The sequence below is a fragment of the Artemia franciscana genome, chromosome 7 (genome assembly GCF_032884065.1).
Source record: "Artemia franciscana chromosome 7, ASM3288406v1, whole genome shotgun sequence".
NCBI classification, from domain to species: domain Eukaryota; kingdom Metazoa; phylum Arthropoda; class Branchiopoda; order Anostraca; family Artemiidae; genus Artemia; species Artemia franciscana.
Window position 1 is genome coordinate 40,793,487 of NC_088869.1, and position 17,830 is coordinate 40,811,316.

General features: G+C 34.5%; 1 protein-coding gene across 7 annotated transcripts in view; it reads right to left on the reverse strand.

The window, feature by feature from the left end:
• LOC136029298 (serine/arginine repetitive matrix protein 2-like) overlaps positions 1 to 17,830 on the reverse strand; it is a 171,331-nt gene that overhangs the window by 76,581 nt on the left and 76,920 nt on the right. For all 7 annotated transcript variants that reach the window (XR_010618011.1, XM_065707563.1, XM_065707559.1 and 4 more), the window contains 2 exons: positions 9,949 to 11,295; positions 4,098 to 4,192 (listed from right to left, as the gene is read on the reverse strand). Coding sequence is in view for 6 of the 7 variants with exons in the window: in XM_065707563.1 (XP_065563635.1) it covers positions 4,098 to 4,192; positions 9,949 to 11,275 (1,422 nt within the window). In the remaining variant the exon portion in view is untranslated. The remainder of the gene's footprint in view (positions 1 to 4,097; positions 4,193 to 9,948; positions 11,296 to 17,830) is intronic.

The following is a 17,830-nucleotide window of genomic DNA, read 5'->3' on the forward strand; positions in this document are numbered from 1 at the left end:
CTAATCTAGTGCATTAGGATATCCTATATTTAGGATTGTAGTGATATACTATTTCTTTTTCTTTTTTTTTTGCAAGCAATAGCACCAATTCGTGAAAATGTAATTGATAATTACATATAGATAAGGGTTTATTTCGATTTTTTTCTCTCTTTGAGATACAAAAGGTGGATCTCAAAGGATACAAAAAAAGTATATCTCAAAATCTAGTATATTCTTTGGTTTTATTATTATGAAGATTAATAATATATTTCTTCAAAAACTAGAGGACACAGAAACAAATCCCATCTCCCTCCCAAAAAGCGTTACTATCTCGAGATATTGGACCTACAGAAAATGTTTTCCTCTAATTTTAATCGGTCAAAGAAATATCAGATACTTTGTATCATACAAAATACGATTGATTTCTATGATATTTCTTGCTCTTAGGGGGGAAGATAGTACATCAACGATATTTCTTCCTTATTTTCTTCCATCTAGAGCACTGATTAATATTTTCCTTCTGAAACGTTTTTATCAAACGCGTTTTTACCATTTCATGTATACTGGAATCAGCAAGCTACTGCCCCAGCTTTGGATTCAAAAAGGTCCAACCCGCGTACCGAGACACCAACCTTAATTTTATCGTAAAATACATAAATAGAAAAATTGATCAAATCATAGTACAAATAAGATATCCTTATTCTCCGGTAATGCACAAGAGTCCACTAATAAATCAACAAAATATAATTTTCCCGTATAAAAAGAATGTCAAAAGCATTAGGACATTGTTTTTGTAGAGTATATTGTTAGTGTTCTAGCATGGAGCCGTACCTAACATTTTATTTCCTTTTTTTACATAGTTCCGCTCCCAGTGCTTGCAGAAGTAGAAATTTTGTCAACAAAAATACCTGACAAAATCATTCATTTTTTCTAGTAGCCCTTATTTTTTCTTTTTTTTTCTCCATAGCTTCACTCCTACAACCAAAAGAAAAATAAAACTATACAAAAGACATAATTTAACAAAAAAAAGTAACCAACAATCTTTAAATCAAACAAAACAGCATTCACTGTCAAAAAGATTACCAGCCTTTTGTTTTTGGATTTAGGCATGAAAGCTTAGAGCATAAACTGGCCTATCGTGAATTGAGCCCACCGCCGAAAAATATATTTCTTTAACTGAGTTTCGCTCTTTTTTCACGCAAACGCAGAATGCATGCGTTTTCCTGTTTCCTTTAAAAAAAAAGGGTACTTGCCAAAATTCTATTACAAGGTCTGATGACCTTTTATTTCTTGGGACACATCCGAGAGATCCAAGAGAAAAGAAATCGAAGCAAAAGATTATTGCTGGTGATTAAAACACTAGAGTCAGCACACAATACTCAGTAAGATTGTGAAGCCGAAAAGAGCTTTTGTACTAATGCGAGGACCAGAGGCGTCATTTGGTATGGGCAAGGGAGCAACTACCCGCCAGACCCAGTCCTCACCCCCCCCCCCAGCTGAAATTTAGTTTCTTATATATTTATATTATATATATATATATATAAATATATATATATATAAATATATATATATATAAATATATATTATATATATAAATATATATATATATATATATATATATATATATATATATATATATATATATATATATATATATATATATATATATATATATATATATATATATATATATATATATATATATATATATCTATATATATAAAAATAAGTTGTCTGTCTGTGGATGTGTGGATCAGGTGACGTCACCTGAAAAAACTGGATCAGGTGACGTCAAAACTGAAAAAACTAAAAAAAGGCAAAAACTACAAAAAAAAAACTAAAAACTAATAAAAAAAATAAAAAAGCTAAAAAACGAAAAAAAACTAAAAAAAGGCAAAAACTACAAAAAAAACTAAAAACTAATAAAAAAGCTAAAAAACTAAAAAAAACTAAAAAAAGGCAAAAACTACAAAAAAAAACTAAAAACTAATAAAAAAAATAAAAAAGCTAAAAAACTAAAAAACTAAAAAAACTAAAAAAAGGTAAAAAACTAAAAAAAATAAAAAAAATAAAAAAAAGGAAAAAACTGAAAAATAAGCTAAAACAAAGGTAAAAAACAATAAAAAACTAAAAAGAAAAAAAGGAAAAAACTAAAAAAAAATTTCATCTAAAAAACTAAAAAAAACTAAAAAAGGTAAAAACTAAAAGAACTAAAAAAGAATAAAATAAATGACGACACTCAAAGAGAAAGCGACCAGGACAAAAGGAATGTTCGATTAGCAATCAACAAAGCACCGGGACACAGGGAGTATAAATGACGACCAGGACATAAGTAAAAAAAAAAACTAACAAAACTAAAAAGAAGGTAAAAACTACAAAAAAACTAAAAAGAAAAAAACTAAAAAAAGGCAAAAACTAAAAAAAAACTAAAAACTAATAAAAAAGCTAAAAACTAAAAAAACTAAAAAAAGGCAAAAACTACAAAAAAAACTAAAAACTAATAAAAAAAATAAAAAAGCTAAAAAACTAAAAAAAACTAAAAAAACTAAAAAAAGGTAAAAAACTAAAAAAACTAAAAACTAAAAAAAACTAAAAAAAAGGAAAAAAGTGAAAAATAAGCTAAAATAAAGGTAAAAACCAATAAAAAACTAATAAAAAACTGAAAAAACTAAAAAAAGGCAAAAACTACAAAAAAAAACTAAAAACTAATAAAAAAGTAAAAAAGCTAAAAAACTAAAAAAACTAAAAAAACTAAAAAAAGGTAAAAAACTAAAAAAATAAAAAATAAAAAAAACACTAAAAATAAGGAAAAAACTGAAAAATAAGCTAAAATAAAGGTAAAAACCAATAAAAAACTAAAAAGAAAAAAAGGAAAAAACTAAAAAAAATTTTCATCTAAAAAACTAAAAAAAACTAAAAAAGGTAAAAACTAAAAGAACTAAAAAAGAAAAAAATAAATGACGACACTCAAAGAGAAAGCGACCAGGACAAAAGGAATGTTCGATTAGCAATCAACAAAGCACCGGGACACAGGGAGTATAAATGACGACCAGGACATAAGTAAAAAAAAAAAACTAACAAAACTAAAAAGAAGGTAAAAACTACAAAAAAACTGAAAAGAAAAAAAAAATAAAAACTAATAAAAAAACTAAAAAATCTAAAAATCTAAATAAACTAAAAAAGAAAAAAAAAGGAAAAAAATAAAGGAGAAAAACAAAACTAAAAAACGAATGTATATACAGACCGGGACACCGGGATACAAATGACGACCGGGACACAGGGAATATAAATGACGACCGGGACACAGGGACACAACTACAACGGGGACACCGGGGGAAACAGGGGGATATAAATGACGACCGGGACACCGGGACAAGGAATGGTCGATTAGCAATAACCATCAACAAAGCTCAAGGGCAATCATTAGAATCATGAGGTATAGATCTGAATACAGATTGTTTTCCCATGGACCATTATATGTTGCATGTTCAAGAGTCGGTAAACCTGACAATCTATTTATATGCAAAGACAATGGGACAGCAAAGAATGTTGTATATTCGCAAGTTTTACGTAGTTAAAACCATATATATATATATATATATATATATATATATATATATATATATATATATATATATATATATATATATATATATATATATATATATATATATATATATATATATATCTATCTATATTCAAAGGTGGGACATAGGGACACAACTACAATGGCGCGTAACTATTATGGCGCGTAACGACTTACGCGCGCGGGGGGGCTTGGGGGGGGCGCGAAGCGCCCCCACCAACTAGGTGTTGGGGTGGCGCGAAGCGCCACCCCAACAGCTAGTATATATATATATTCTTGTCAAAATTAAGATGAGCCTTTATAATCCAAGCAACCACAGGAACGGGTGAGTTTTCTTTAGTAAATCTTTACCTTTATAGTACTATATGACTCATTTTCAGTTTTCACTGTCATTTGTGAAAATTGTCTCCAATTGTCCCCCCCCTCCCAGGGTTTTGATGAAATTACCCCATTGGCAAGGCCAATTAAGCTGTATTCTATAACGAGACAATAACAATTTGGTTCCATTGACACTGAATACTCTTGGACTTACTCCAGGATGCTGGTGATCAAGAAGTGTTTTCCTTGCTAAAGGAGTCGGTAATAGAGCAACTCTTTCAGTGGCGGGCTTGAACAATTGACCACTTCCTAAAATGAGACCAAAAGAAAGAAATAAAGTTAGACTTAAGTACTTGATAGGTACAGAGCGTCAACTGCAGTCCTTAACATTTTTTGTTCCTCATAATCGACTTTATCTATCCGTATTGGGCTACAAAAAGAAAAAATCATGTGAGAGACACATGCATTCTATATAAATAAAGAGAAAGAACAAGTTTTTTTCAAATGAAAGTAAGGAGCAACAATCAAACTCAAAACGAACAGAAATTATTCAGTACATAAAGGGGTTGCCCGCTCCTCAATACCTTGCCCTTCACAATAATTTTTTTAGCACTTTTGGGAAAACTTCCTATTTTATTAAACGGCCCTTGTGATTCAAGAATTGTTCTTAAAAAAAAATTAGACAAACAGTCAAACTTTTAGTCAAACATTATTATCCTAAATAAGGGGAACTACACACATATTATATGTACATTTATATATATTCATTTATAAATGGAATGAATGCTAATAACTCAAACGTACCTTTATGCACGTCTTACACCCTATTTTAATAGGCTAATCACCTGCCATTTCGATTAATTCTCTATCGAGTGCATAGATTTCAAAGGTCAATCAGGGACAGTATTCATATCTATTACTCTACTACTTGCATAATTTCTCAACATACAAACTAACTTCTACTGAAGCAAATGCACAAGCTTCACAGATTGATAATTAGTTTTTATCTACTTATTAGCTTCTTCAGTTTGATTATGAGTTATATGTTCTTTTTTTTTCTTTCCTCCGAAAATTATTTGCAGGTAATTTTAAAATCAAAAGGACGCTATTTAAGTTTTTTCTTCTTTTCTTATTAAATTACATAATCTTCAGACTTTCTTTATCAGTTTTAACTTATAAAAAAAGAAAGAGAAATACTGAACAACACCAATGAACTTCATATATTTGAATCTTACCCCTATTCCCTCGTAAATACGACATGACAGCCAATCAAATAATTCGTGGTAATGAACTGTAAGTAAGGAGCGACTTTACCCAACAGTAATCGAAACTTTAAAAAAAAAGTTGTAATAACAATGAATATATCAAAACAATGGTATTTTTATGCTGCTTTCAAATGTATAAAATTTATTAAATTCAATGTTACCTATGAAAAGCTGCAAACCGGAGGAAATTTGGATGATTCTCGAAAAAGGAGAAAGTACTCAAAAAGTCAAGCAATTTTATTGGAATTAACACCATCAGATTCAGTGTATCAAAGAACCCTACTATAGAGGTTTTAGGCTCCTATCTGCAAAAACGTGGAATTTCGCATTTTTTTGCGAGAAGAGAGATCATAGCTGCGTGTTGATTTGTTTTTTTTTCTCAAGGGTAAAGCGACAAAAAAGATTAGAAGACAACTAGTCTCTCGACCCCTCTCAATACTATTTCTTAAAAGTCATGCGATACAACTTTTGGGATTTTACCATTTTGTTCAGCATATTTGAGGTCAAAAAACAATACATACAAGGGCGATTTTCTGACATGATTTGAAATACAATCATAAATATAAATTTTAAAATACTGAAAGTAAAGACCAAAATTAAAACTGAAAATAAACAAAAATAATTCCGCATATGAGAGTGGCTGCCCCTTGCTCCACCCTTCACGTTAAATTCTGACCCAATTCTTTAAAAACGACTGTTGAATCAGAATTAGGAGCTTTTTCAAAGCACTGAAAAACTTGGGTGTAACGAACAAAGGGAGAGGAGGAGGCAGCCCCGTCGTAAACAGAATAACTAGAGTTCGTTTTGCGTTTTAATGTTGCTACTTACTTTTAGTTGAAAAGATTTTTTTCCATTTATTGACAATACAAATCCTACACCAAAACATGGTTCCCCATACATCTCGAGAACAAGAGGTATGCTAGCATTATTATTCGTCTCATTGGTAGTCCATTTCAATTTGATCCCCGCTAAAATCAGCCCCATAGAGTTTAGCCAGATTTAATTGAAGCCTATTAAATTCAATCCTCATTCAACTTAATCCCAGAGCAACTGAGCCCTCATTTAACCCAAACCCGTTAAAAATTATTTAAAGATATATTATGGTCTAGGAGATATACATACAACAATTTGTGAGGTAAAAAGGCCCGAGCTCCTTGCGGTCTAACCAAAGTGAAGCGGGGGCCACCAAAAAACCCACAAAACAGAATTTTTGCAACACGAATATGTTGCAATACGATTTACACATTTTTTAGGATTTATTTTTTCCATCTGCATGGTTTGCAAGCCAAAGTATGGAAGCGATCCTCCGGCCTCCCCTCCCCCTAACCACTATACCCCCACAATCGATTTAGAAGAAAGGTAGGCACATGGCAATTCTTTTGAACCCCAATTATAGAAGGGCTTCTAATCTGTAAGATTGGAGGAATGAAGTCATCATTTTATTTATACCCCATCACGAAAAACAAGGCAGAAGGCCCAGAAAAAGACAGAGAAAAATCAAGAAAAACAAAAAACAGAAATAAGAATACATTTTGACCACTACAAACAAGGGACAAACAGAAATGACCAAAGAAGTGGGGCCCTCCAACACGACCTTCCATCGTCATTTATTCAGCAGAAAGGTAAGAAGAATTTCCCGGTGAGATCAAAAACTAAGAGACAATCGTCTTGGGCTAGCAAGACGTGGTTTGATATTTCACAGAGCCATACAATAGTTAGTCGAGCTTTAAATAGAAGTGTCCAGATTAAGATAAAAGATCAAGCCCAGAGCCCAAACTTACGTAAAAAGATACTAGGCCCAAGGAGAAAAACTGATCAGCTTGTGTTTCTTACGGCTTTAAATACAGAGCTCTATAGTAACTCAACCCAGGATTCAGTGTACAGAACACTGTGTAACTAAAAAAATCAGCTCAATACCATTTTTTCATCCCCTGTTACACTCAATCCCGTTAATTTTCCCCCTATATTCATTTGCACCTCAGTTATTTCAGTCTTTATGCAATACAATCCAATATAATGTAAACGCCATGCAACTCAGCCGCCTATATATCATTTCCCATGACATAACTCAAAACCTCTTGATAAAAATGAATTCCAAATAATCCTATCGAATTCAAAAATATAATTTAAAAATTTCACGCCTTTTGTCGGAAGTGACAACAGTTTGAAAAGGACTTTATTCAACAGTAATCATCATGTAAGTATTTTTTATTTTATGCTTCTTCAATGTGATACTACCAACACTCGTACCCGTTCTAAGAAAGAACAACAATTTATCCAGCTATCTTATGTATTTGAAGCTAGCAGAGCTTATAAGGCCAAGGGCCAAAGGACACTGAAAATTTCAGCTCCGTTTTGGTCACATTTTGTCCAGGACAGGTATGGAAGAATGTGATAACTTATAACTTTTCATGTTCATCTACAAAAAGAAAATGTTGCTTGTGAAGAAAAAACAAGAGCCAAGAGCTCATATGGCACTTGTGACGAGGTCGGAAGAGCCAAGAGCTTCTTCCCACTATGTTTCATTATGATCTCTCCACCCTAGGCGTTTTCCAAGATTTCCGGTTCCCCCTCCAACTCCCTCCAATGTCACGGGATCCGGTCAGGATCTAAAATAAGAGCTATGAGACGGGAGGTACTTCTAAATATCAAATTTCATTAAGATCTGATCACCCGTTCGTAAGTTAAAAATACCTCATTTTTTCTAATTTTTCTGAATTAACCGTCCCCCCACTCCCCCCAGGTGGTCGAATTGGGGAAACAACTATTTCTAATTTAACCTGGTTTGGTCCCTGATACGCCTGCCAAATTTCATCGTTCTAGCTTATCTGGAAATACCCAAACTAGCAAAACCAGGACGGACAGACCCACAGACCGACAAAATTCGTGATCGCTATGTCACTTGGTAAATAGCAAGTGCCATAAAAACCTTTTTTATAATTAGTTTCGGAAAAGAGGTTTTCAAAAAAAAGTAAAAAACCATATCAAAGTTTAAAAAGGAGCAAAAATAAAGTTATGCAGCAATCATGATTGCAGCAATTGCTGCAACTTTCATTGTTCACTGCGGTTTGTTCTTGACAGTTTAACCACATTTAAATATCTAATAAAGACAGCCGTACCCCAGGGTAGTATATTGGGTCCTATGCTTTTCATTTTTACAAAAATGGCATGATAGATAACCTTGCAAGCCCTCTGCATCACTTTGCCGATGACACTACAACACATTTAGTCATCCCAAATCATGATGGCCCAATCAAAGCCTCCCTGCCGTTACAGACATTTCTTTTGGAAATTTAAAAGTGGTCTGATGCCTGGATAATCAGATTCAACGCATCGAAAATAAAAGAGCTAATGGTCTCCTGATCAAATGTACCATACATACACCCTAGCTTCATCTTTTTGAACGAAGCCCCTGGAATCCACTTCTCCACGGATCTCTCTTGGAACACCCACCTTGGTCGGGTAAAAAAAAATCCTGCGCAAGAAATCCGTGGGTAACCCTTCGCTGCAAAAACCTTCTACCCATCAGCTCTGAAAACGTTACAGGCACCACTCCAAAAGATCCAAATAGGGCTAATAGGGGCAAGTTTAGTCGTTCCCCATGACTCTCTTCAGTCTGTTAGTGAGAGGTTTGATGTAGCGTCAATGGCTATTTTCTACAAGTATTTGAATTAATTTCCTTCTCTAGAGCTTTCTTGTATTGCGCCTCCAATTGTCGAACCAACAAGACAGACACTGAGGCAAACCAATCGGTCCAATTATCTTGGGGCTGGCAAGCCGGGAACAGATTACTTGAAGAACAGCTTCATCCAACGTCGTACTTCAATCTAGAATGATCTTCCTGAGGAAGGTATCCCCAAATCGTTTTCTGTTCAGTTTTTCAAAAGAAAATTCAATAGTCATCTGAAAAGTCTCGATAACACACAAGCGGCAATTCAGATATTTAATTGTAGGCTACTTGGCACCACGAATTTAGGAATAATAAAAAAAAATTACTAAAGAAAGGTTCAGAATAGCATGGTTTTGAGTTGCATGGGGTTGAGTTAAACTGATGGTTGAATTGAATAAGGCTTGAGACAAATTGGTGTGATTTGAGTGGGCGTAAGTTATATGGAGTCGAGTCTAATGGAGAAAGGCTATATGAACACCGTACTTTTGGGATCCTTTGATCAAGTCTTATACCACAACTTGATACAAAAACAAAAAGCTACTGTATTATGTCAGACTGCAATGAATTTGATAGCAGGAGCATGCCGTTTTTCTTGAGTATGACTAATTGGTCATCATAACTGGATTAAAACGAGGAGGGGTAAATAAGCCCAGAAATTACGATAGAGATTACACATCACACATGATCTATTTTTGTAAGTTGTCCCAGTAAAAAGTAAGCAATCTAAAACCATTGCCATAGCAGACCTTATCTGATAAATACATTTGCAATCCTGAGTGTATTTATTTTTCTCATTAAAGATGATAGTACATATTTAATCCTGTTGGTCTTTTAGGTTCTGCCAACTGAATAGTGTTTCCTTAATTTGTATCTTAAATATGATATACGTAAATGATGAGAGTGGTAAGTGCCTTTATGATTGTATTAACCGTGCAAGACTGTAGAACTGCACTAGCCAATACCTGAGATGGGCTATTTGCAGCAAACAGTTTTCATTAGTTACACAAATCCTAATCCGTAACTTAGAAACGTTGTTTTTCACTACCCAAGGCTTCCATTATTGGATTAATTCTAAAAGATCTACAAAACCAAATTTATTTTAACAATAATTCATATAAATAATAACTCACCCATTAGGCTAAATGCATTCTTGGTAGGTTCCACACTTTCAGGAACAGCACGTTTTTTCAAATCAGGACCTAAATTTCTTTCACTATGCAACACTGGAGTATTTTCCTGTCTTTGTTTACCTTCATTGGGATAGAATTGTCCTGATTTCGACATGGGTGCTTTTCTTTTCATTTGATTTGAAGCTTTTTCATACGGTCTGTTCACTCTTTTTTGAAACATGACTTCATTCGGAATGTCTCGACCTTGCATAGACACAAATTCATTCGGATAAGAACTCACAGGTAATTCCATAGCCTCCAACCGATTATCACTGGTTGGATACTTAGGTCTTTGCTTCATATACCCCAAGTTCGACCCAACACTTATCTTTTGACCAGGATATGCAATGTCATTTTCGCCAGCCATGTCCTCAAAGCCTGGAAGGTTATTGTCAATAGAATCATAGCGCTGTTCTTCAATATCAGGGTAGTTGGCATTTTCTTGCCAATGTCTACTATTATCAGTATAATAGTCAGTATCCTGGTCATTGGGATGAAAGGGAACATTTTTATATTGGTCAGATTCCCTTTTAGTGTAGGAATAATTGGCACTTCCATAAAAATTGTGTCCTTGCTGATCATTAAATTGGTCTTCGTGAAAACCACCATCTTGACCAAAAGTAGCATTAGTTTTCCTATCAAAAAACCTTCCATCTGAATTGTTTGTGAAAAGTTTTTTGCTGTCATTTCTCTTACCACTAGTATCCCATCTATCCCGATTATCACCCATGTTTGATGGATATTTCTGCATGCCTTGACGACCTTTTGAAATCACTCTCGCTCTGTTAGGCAGTTGATAATTACTGGTTGACTGTATTTGCTCATCATGTCTAATGTTGGAATACATAGGTTCTTTATTCTCATAAACATCATAACTTTGCTCACCTGGTAGAGGCAGCAAAGTCCCATACCTTGATTGAAGAGAAGTTCCTTGTTTCTCCATTTGAGGATATTTAAGGAGTGGAGCTGGAGGCACAGGCAAGAATAGCCCTGGAGAAGAGGCTGCTGTAGGCATGTTCAAGTACTTCTGCTCATTTGTATTGTTGTGCCTCTTATCAGCAGTAGAATACTGAGAAACTTCTGGATTCAATTCACTTTCCCTGTAGGCAAAAGCTGAACTATTGAAACTGCTAAAACTATTAGCACTTTTTGGCACATTTCCTGAATTCTGCACCTGAGGCTGGCTAATAAGTTTGGGCCAAGGATTCAATAAGTTTGCACTACTAGAACTGCCACCCAAAGTTGATTTTTGCTGATAAGGATGCCTGCTTCTATAATAATCACCCATGGCGATGCAGCAAAGAGCTCCTACACAAATGTGAATAGTTAAAATAAAAGGAATTACAAAATTTAAGCTACACTTTGAAGGTGCATAAATGTGTTTAAAAGGCAAAATAGCATGTTGATACCATCATAACTGAAGATGGGTCTACAGCAAGAAGTTTAACAACTATACACGACTCATTGTGCAGTTCTATTAACGAGATAAAACACATAGAATTGTCAGCTGAAGTTTGCACCTTATAAACTAGAAACTAAAGAAAAGCAAATTTTATCCCCATGTGTTGTGTGAAAAAAGAGCACAAGCGTTGTAAAGACTATGGAAAATAAACCGAGAAGAATGTTCATGAGTTCAGACTGATTGTAAATTTTACTTTTCTCTCTTTTTATGGCATATTTTTCTTTTCCTTGATTCAAAATCATGAAGTTTTAAAGACAGTGTCACGTTTCAGGATAGAAAAAAAATTACCCTGTTTATTCCACATTGAAACTTTCATAGAAACTGGGTAGGAGGCTCATCTAGTTCGAAATTAGAAGTTCTAATATTCTTATTTTAAGGGCTGAAAGGGATTTGGTGTCAACCAGCCATCCTCCTCTGGCCTTTTATGATACTTATGCCTTAATAACCCCTAGTTATCGGGAAAATATTTTGAAAATCACTTTGCATAAAAGGTTGAAAGGTTCAAGGTTGACAACTTTGATAATTCTGAATCAACAAAAAACTTAGAAAATTGTGGTTATCAGGTATGAATAGACCTAAGATGGGTCCATGAGGGGGGCGAAAAAGTCTTTACATGCTGGTATTTGTGGTCCACTACACATGTTGGCAATCCATATTTTCTGTTCAAAAACAAACTGACAACTTCGCATCACAATTAACTAGATTGATAACATGTGGCAATGAAACATATCCAAATAACATGTAAACATTACAAGCAATTCTTGTAGCCCAACATAAATTGCCCAAATGCAACCCTTCCCAAAATTCACAAATAAAATTACCCCACTGTTTGTTTTTTTAAACTACATGGGAGAAAATTTACAAAGACACATCTAAAATAATAGCTATAGGTGCTGTATTAAATCTTTGGAAGGCAGATTCAGACAACAGGCGCAAACACCGTCTGTGTCAGAAGTATGAGATTTTAGTTATTTTAACATAATAGAAATAGCATCAACAAATAGAGGAATAACAGGTTTTTGTGACACTTTATGGGGCAAACATCAATGCAAAAGAATTGAAAACTGAGCATAAACAGTACACTTAACTATAAAAAATAAACCTAAATAATGCTGAATGCAAGATCTTTAATACAATCAACGTGTGAGCCATTAAGTTTTGAAGGCTGAACAATATGCTTCCATTTATTGGTATGTTTCATATATTTGGCACTAGACTCACAAACAGATCATATTCGACACTTAAAAACTTTCAAGTCCTCCATTTTATTCAGAAGTATTACCACTACACTGGCAACCACAAGTAATCCAGGTTTAGAGCCACAATTTCACTTGGTTTGGAACATTCATTAATTTGGGGTTAATATTTCAAAAAATTTTATAAGTAAAACGATGAATCCTTTCACTAAGAACTACTGCCTCTATGTCTTTCTTATTCAATTTGAGATAATAATATTAGCAAAGCCATAGACTTTTTTAGATGCAGTTTGGATTTTAAAAAAACAATATATCCTTGGAGAGTTCTTATTTAATGGATTTTGAACTCAGAGACTTCTGGCTAGCTTCCACACAAGAAAATAATTCCTTTTCTGAAGGGAGGGGGGGTCACCAAATTCTCCCAGAAACAGGAGCACCATACGAAATTTCGAGAAAAATTTATAGAAAAATCATAGATATAAAAAACATAAGTTTTTCTGGAGGAAGGAGAGACACAGATTTAAAGGTACCCTTCAAACAAGCCTGATCCAAAAGATTTGCATCTATAAAAAGTAGATTTTCATGGAAACTAGTCTGAAAAATTTTATTTTGGAGATGATCTGACTTTAGTCATTCACATGGAAAGGAAAGGACCAGAGATTTTACTGTTATTTCGAAAATTCTAAAACTTTTTGTACTGTTGATAGTTTGCTTTACACGCTTTTCCTGGTTTTTAGTCTATTCACATTTTTCGTGGATTTTAGTCTGTAGGCTAACCTTTGGATGAGCTGAACTTTAGTCCCGATTTTAAGTGTATCAGTGCTTAACATAGTCCAGCTGTTAATTATCTTGTTTAAAAAAAATACCAGTCAAAGGGAACAATTTTTTTTTTTATTTCTCTGTTGAGCTGAAAACACTCAAGGGACTGGGGTGAATTCATTGAAGAATTATAGAGAAAATGAAGCTAAACTCGGTTATGGTTACTATTAAAGAGTTGGCTTTCATCATTAAACCTTAATCTGGCAGATTATCAACAAAGCTCTCCAGTGCTCTAACAACAGCAGGGAAAAGCTCCAGAAAAGTGATAATAGTATTATATCTTTCCACCCAGTGTGTTGCAAAAGTAAAGGAGCTTTTGCTTTTCATTGTGGCAAAAAGGATGGCAGCGCAGATCCTAACAACTCAATTCATTTGGGGGAAGAGGAAAAAACAATAATTTCTTGCAAGTAACCATATAGCATTTTAACTAAGTCCAGTCTAAAGGCTGTTGTGACCTTAACAACTTCCGTAAGTATTTCTTGCAGGCATCCATATAGCATACGAATTAAGTACAGTCTAAAGTACTTCACCAGGACAAGGTTTTAACAATGCCAAGCCCAATGCACGCAACTGCTAAGTGGATACGGCTTCCACATCTCTAATTGACCACCCTTGTAAAAACTGGACATGTTACTATCTTCCTTAAGACAGACTCCAACTAATTTGTTCAAGTCTAATCCAAACTCTAGGCACAATCTCATAGTCTACTTTGCAAGACCTGTCAAAACATTTGAAGTGTTGAAGTGCGAAAACCTTTCTTCTATCTAATTACTATCATAGATACTGATGACAAGCTGCCCTTTCGAAGCTACACCACTTGTCTCATTGGCCTATATATAAAAAATAACCCTTTGCATTTTCTTGCTCTATTCAAAATTGCGTCATGATTAACATTGCCTATACTATTGATAATATTGTTCTGCACTAGAAGAGGTACAAATTTAATGTTTCAATGGATGATTTAAAATGTTCCTACAATTTTGACCTTCACAGCTACATGATTGTCAGCCGTTTTTCATTTTTTATTTGATCCTTAACCAAAATACAAGAGGAATTACCACTCTCCTTTCTTTGCAGGCCTTAGAAGAAAGGCAGGGTTCAGAAACTAGGAAAATGAACCCAGACTTCAGAAGAGAGGACAAATAAAATGCAACTATTGTAGTCCCACAATCTGTTCTTTCATACCTTGGCTCATTGACAATCCTCTTACCATATTCAACAAGAATTTTGTACACATTGTTGGTGAAATCAAGCAACAATTGTATGAGCTGTTTTGTTTTTTTCAGTTTAAGCCATGAGATTAGAAAGTTGATGAGACAGCCATCATAACTCTAGTTCTTGTATCTGTTTTCATTTCACCCCATCTTTCCCAAAAATTAAACAGCCCTCCCTTTTCTATTTTCAATTTGTGGAAAGAAAGACAAGATGAATTTAAAGAAAAACTCACATTTTCTAATGATATAAGCTTCATTAAAACTGAATATCTCTATCTACAGCACGTCCTAGCCAAGTCGGTTGGTGCGCTGGATTTGGGATCCTTTGTCTGAAAGGACGCGGGTTCGAATCCCAGTGTACCCAATTGTTCAGTTTGGGACGGGAGTCAATAGCGTGACTCTGTAAGCTTAGCCAGAGTCGACCCAGCTTTAAATGGGTACCTGGAGAAATCTGGGGAAGGTAAACAGGAAGGGTGTGCGAAAGCACACGATGGTTGGCCCCCAACCCCCCATTGCACTTCCTGGCCGAAGGGCCAAGAAACGGAGATCAGCACCGCCGGTAGGGACTGTAAAGTCTAATGCCGTATCCTTTACCTTTACCTTTTACAGCACAAAAAAGGGGTTAAATGGTTTTCGTCAGATGTCCAGGAGAGTAGGTATTGGCATTTAGTTTTTTGTTATTAATTTGAATCTTGTGACCCAGCTCTACAAGTTATGGCAAGACTGTCTAATCAATCCAACATAATTTGGCCACAAACTAAAAGTTTACAATGGATTTAACAGTGTTTAAAATACTTACAACAGGCACTAGTTACAGTATATTCCTTTTAAAATCAACCCTTGAAAAGCTCTCTGTGATGTTCTAGTGTCCTGCTGGAAGTGAAGAATAAAAAAGAAAGAAAACACAGGACATATATCCTTGCAGAAAAGTGATTCTCCTTGTTGTTCAAGGCTGTAAAATTTCAATATAAGGGATAGAGGACTTCGACAGTGGCAATTCCTATTGTACAGCTTTTATTTCAACCCAAAACATACTTTTCAAGGCTTTTAAGACTATTTTTAGAAATCCTCATTAATTTGTTTTTACCTTAAATTGCAGCTTGGAGCAATCTAAGGATTTTTCCTTGTGAGGCTCCAGAGTTCATGTTTGAAGTTGTTTCCATTGTAGTCTAGTGGCCAGGGGCAGTTGGATCAGTAGCTTCCCAGTCGAGCTTACAGTCCCTCAAGGAAAACTCAGCATCCAGCCTTCATTTGAAAATGTCAAAAGATTCAGCAGTGGCTGTATCTTCAGATAGTTTATTCCAACTGTTGATGATTCTTGAGGAAAAGACTTGAGTACAGACTGTGAATAGGGTAAACTACTTAACAAGTTTCAGCCAATGACCTCTGGTTCTTGAATTAAGACCAACAATAGAAAATAATGCTGGCAGAGCATTAGCCTTCACTGCCTTATAGGATAGAATGGCATCACCACTATTTCTATAGTATATAAGTGTTGGGAGTTTCAGCTTAGCTAATCTTGCAGGGTAGAAAAGCTCCCATATGCCAGATATCACTTTGGTGGCACATCTTCTAAAATTTTACATCTTTTTTAAAATACAGGGAGCCTAGAGACATTCCAAACTCTAGCTTGGGATGAACAAGTCCTTTACACAGAAGACTGATGATTTTTGGGGAATGAGTGGAAAGGGTACACTTAATGAGCTCATTTCAAACTTTTTTAACCTCTTTTTAAGGTGTTTCACAACAATAAGAAGGATATAAGTATTTCTGTGGGGTGGCACTGGCCCATCAAATGACCTTTAAAAAAGTCTACAATAGAACTTTTACTCCACAGATATATAAGAACAAAGCTACTGATTTGTTACCTACCAGAAATCATAGATATGATGTGCTAGATTGAGCTAGAAGTGGACATCTGATAATAAATATATGCAGAGAGGACTTTCCTGGAGTTTTTTTTATCTCCCTTGGATTTGTGTCTTGAGAAAAGTACTGATAACCTTCAAAGTTGCTTCTTTCACTGGAAAACTAACAGAAACTAGAACAGCATCTCAAATTCTTCTCAATGCCACCAAGGAACAGCTCCACATCAAATTTTCCAGAAGCCAGACCAAAAAATGAAATATCTGAACAAATTGATCATATTTATATTTTGGTCAAACTGACCATGATCAAATGACATATTTTAGCAGAGGGAGGAGATTTGACTCTTGTTTTCCATGATTAGTGGACACTAGCTTTAATTTATTCAGATTCCAACCAAATGAGAACATGTCAAGAACAAACAGAAGATAACCTGGGGCCCAACTGTACAGAAACTACAGAGGCCAAAAAAATACAAGATGCTATAGAACATTACTGAAATAAATATTTCATAGAGTTCAGTTTTCTGAACTTGAGTCTGTGTTTCATCACTGAATTTTTATTCCCTGAATCACCTAAAACACTAATTTCATCAAGGTTCCACACATTCTCAGATGATACTTCATCAACTTTTAACTGTGAATGGCCAAAGTATTTGTTAACTGCTTCTGGTATGGCAGCTACTCTAGAATTCTTAATACTGTTTACAAATCTCTCACTTAGGGCGTCTTCAAAAAAAAAAAAAAAAACTGGAAACAGTCTTCTCATGGAATGTTGTTTGAAAGTTATATAACAGGTTAGGATAAGATAAGATAAGATAAGATAAGATTTATTTGCAAAAGAACTATCACAAGCTCTAAAGAGCCGAATTCGCTTTATATGTCACTAAAAGCTAAGAAAAAAATCAAAATAGTACATTAAGTCAAACACTTAAAATTAAAAGGAATTAAAAAAGTAAAATCATCAAAGATAAACTTAACAATTAAATTACAAAAACATTGCAGTAAAAAGGGGAATTTGGCAATTACATGATCACGAATTATTATTAAGGTTTTTCAGAATAAATGGTATAAAACTTTTGCGAAACCTTTCTGTAACAGCATGAATCGGAGAGTAAGTTGGGATTGCTAAGGAGGCTGACCGGGGGAGTCGGAGTCTAATGGGATTGTGAAAATCAGGGAGTAAGTCCTCAGTGCGGGGATTGGAAATGACTGATTTAGCGAAAAGCAGGCAAATTTTTTCCCTCCTTTCTTTTAAGGTGGTAATGCGCGCAGCTTTAAGGAGGA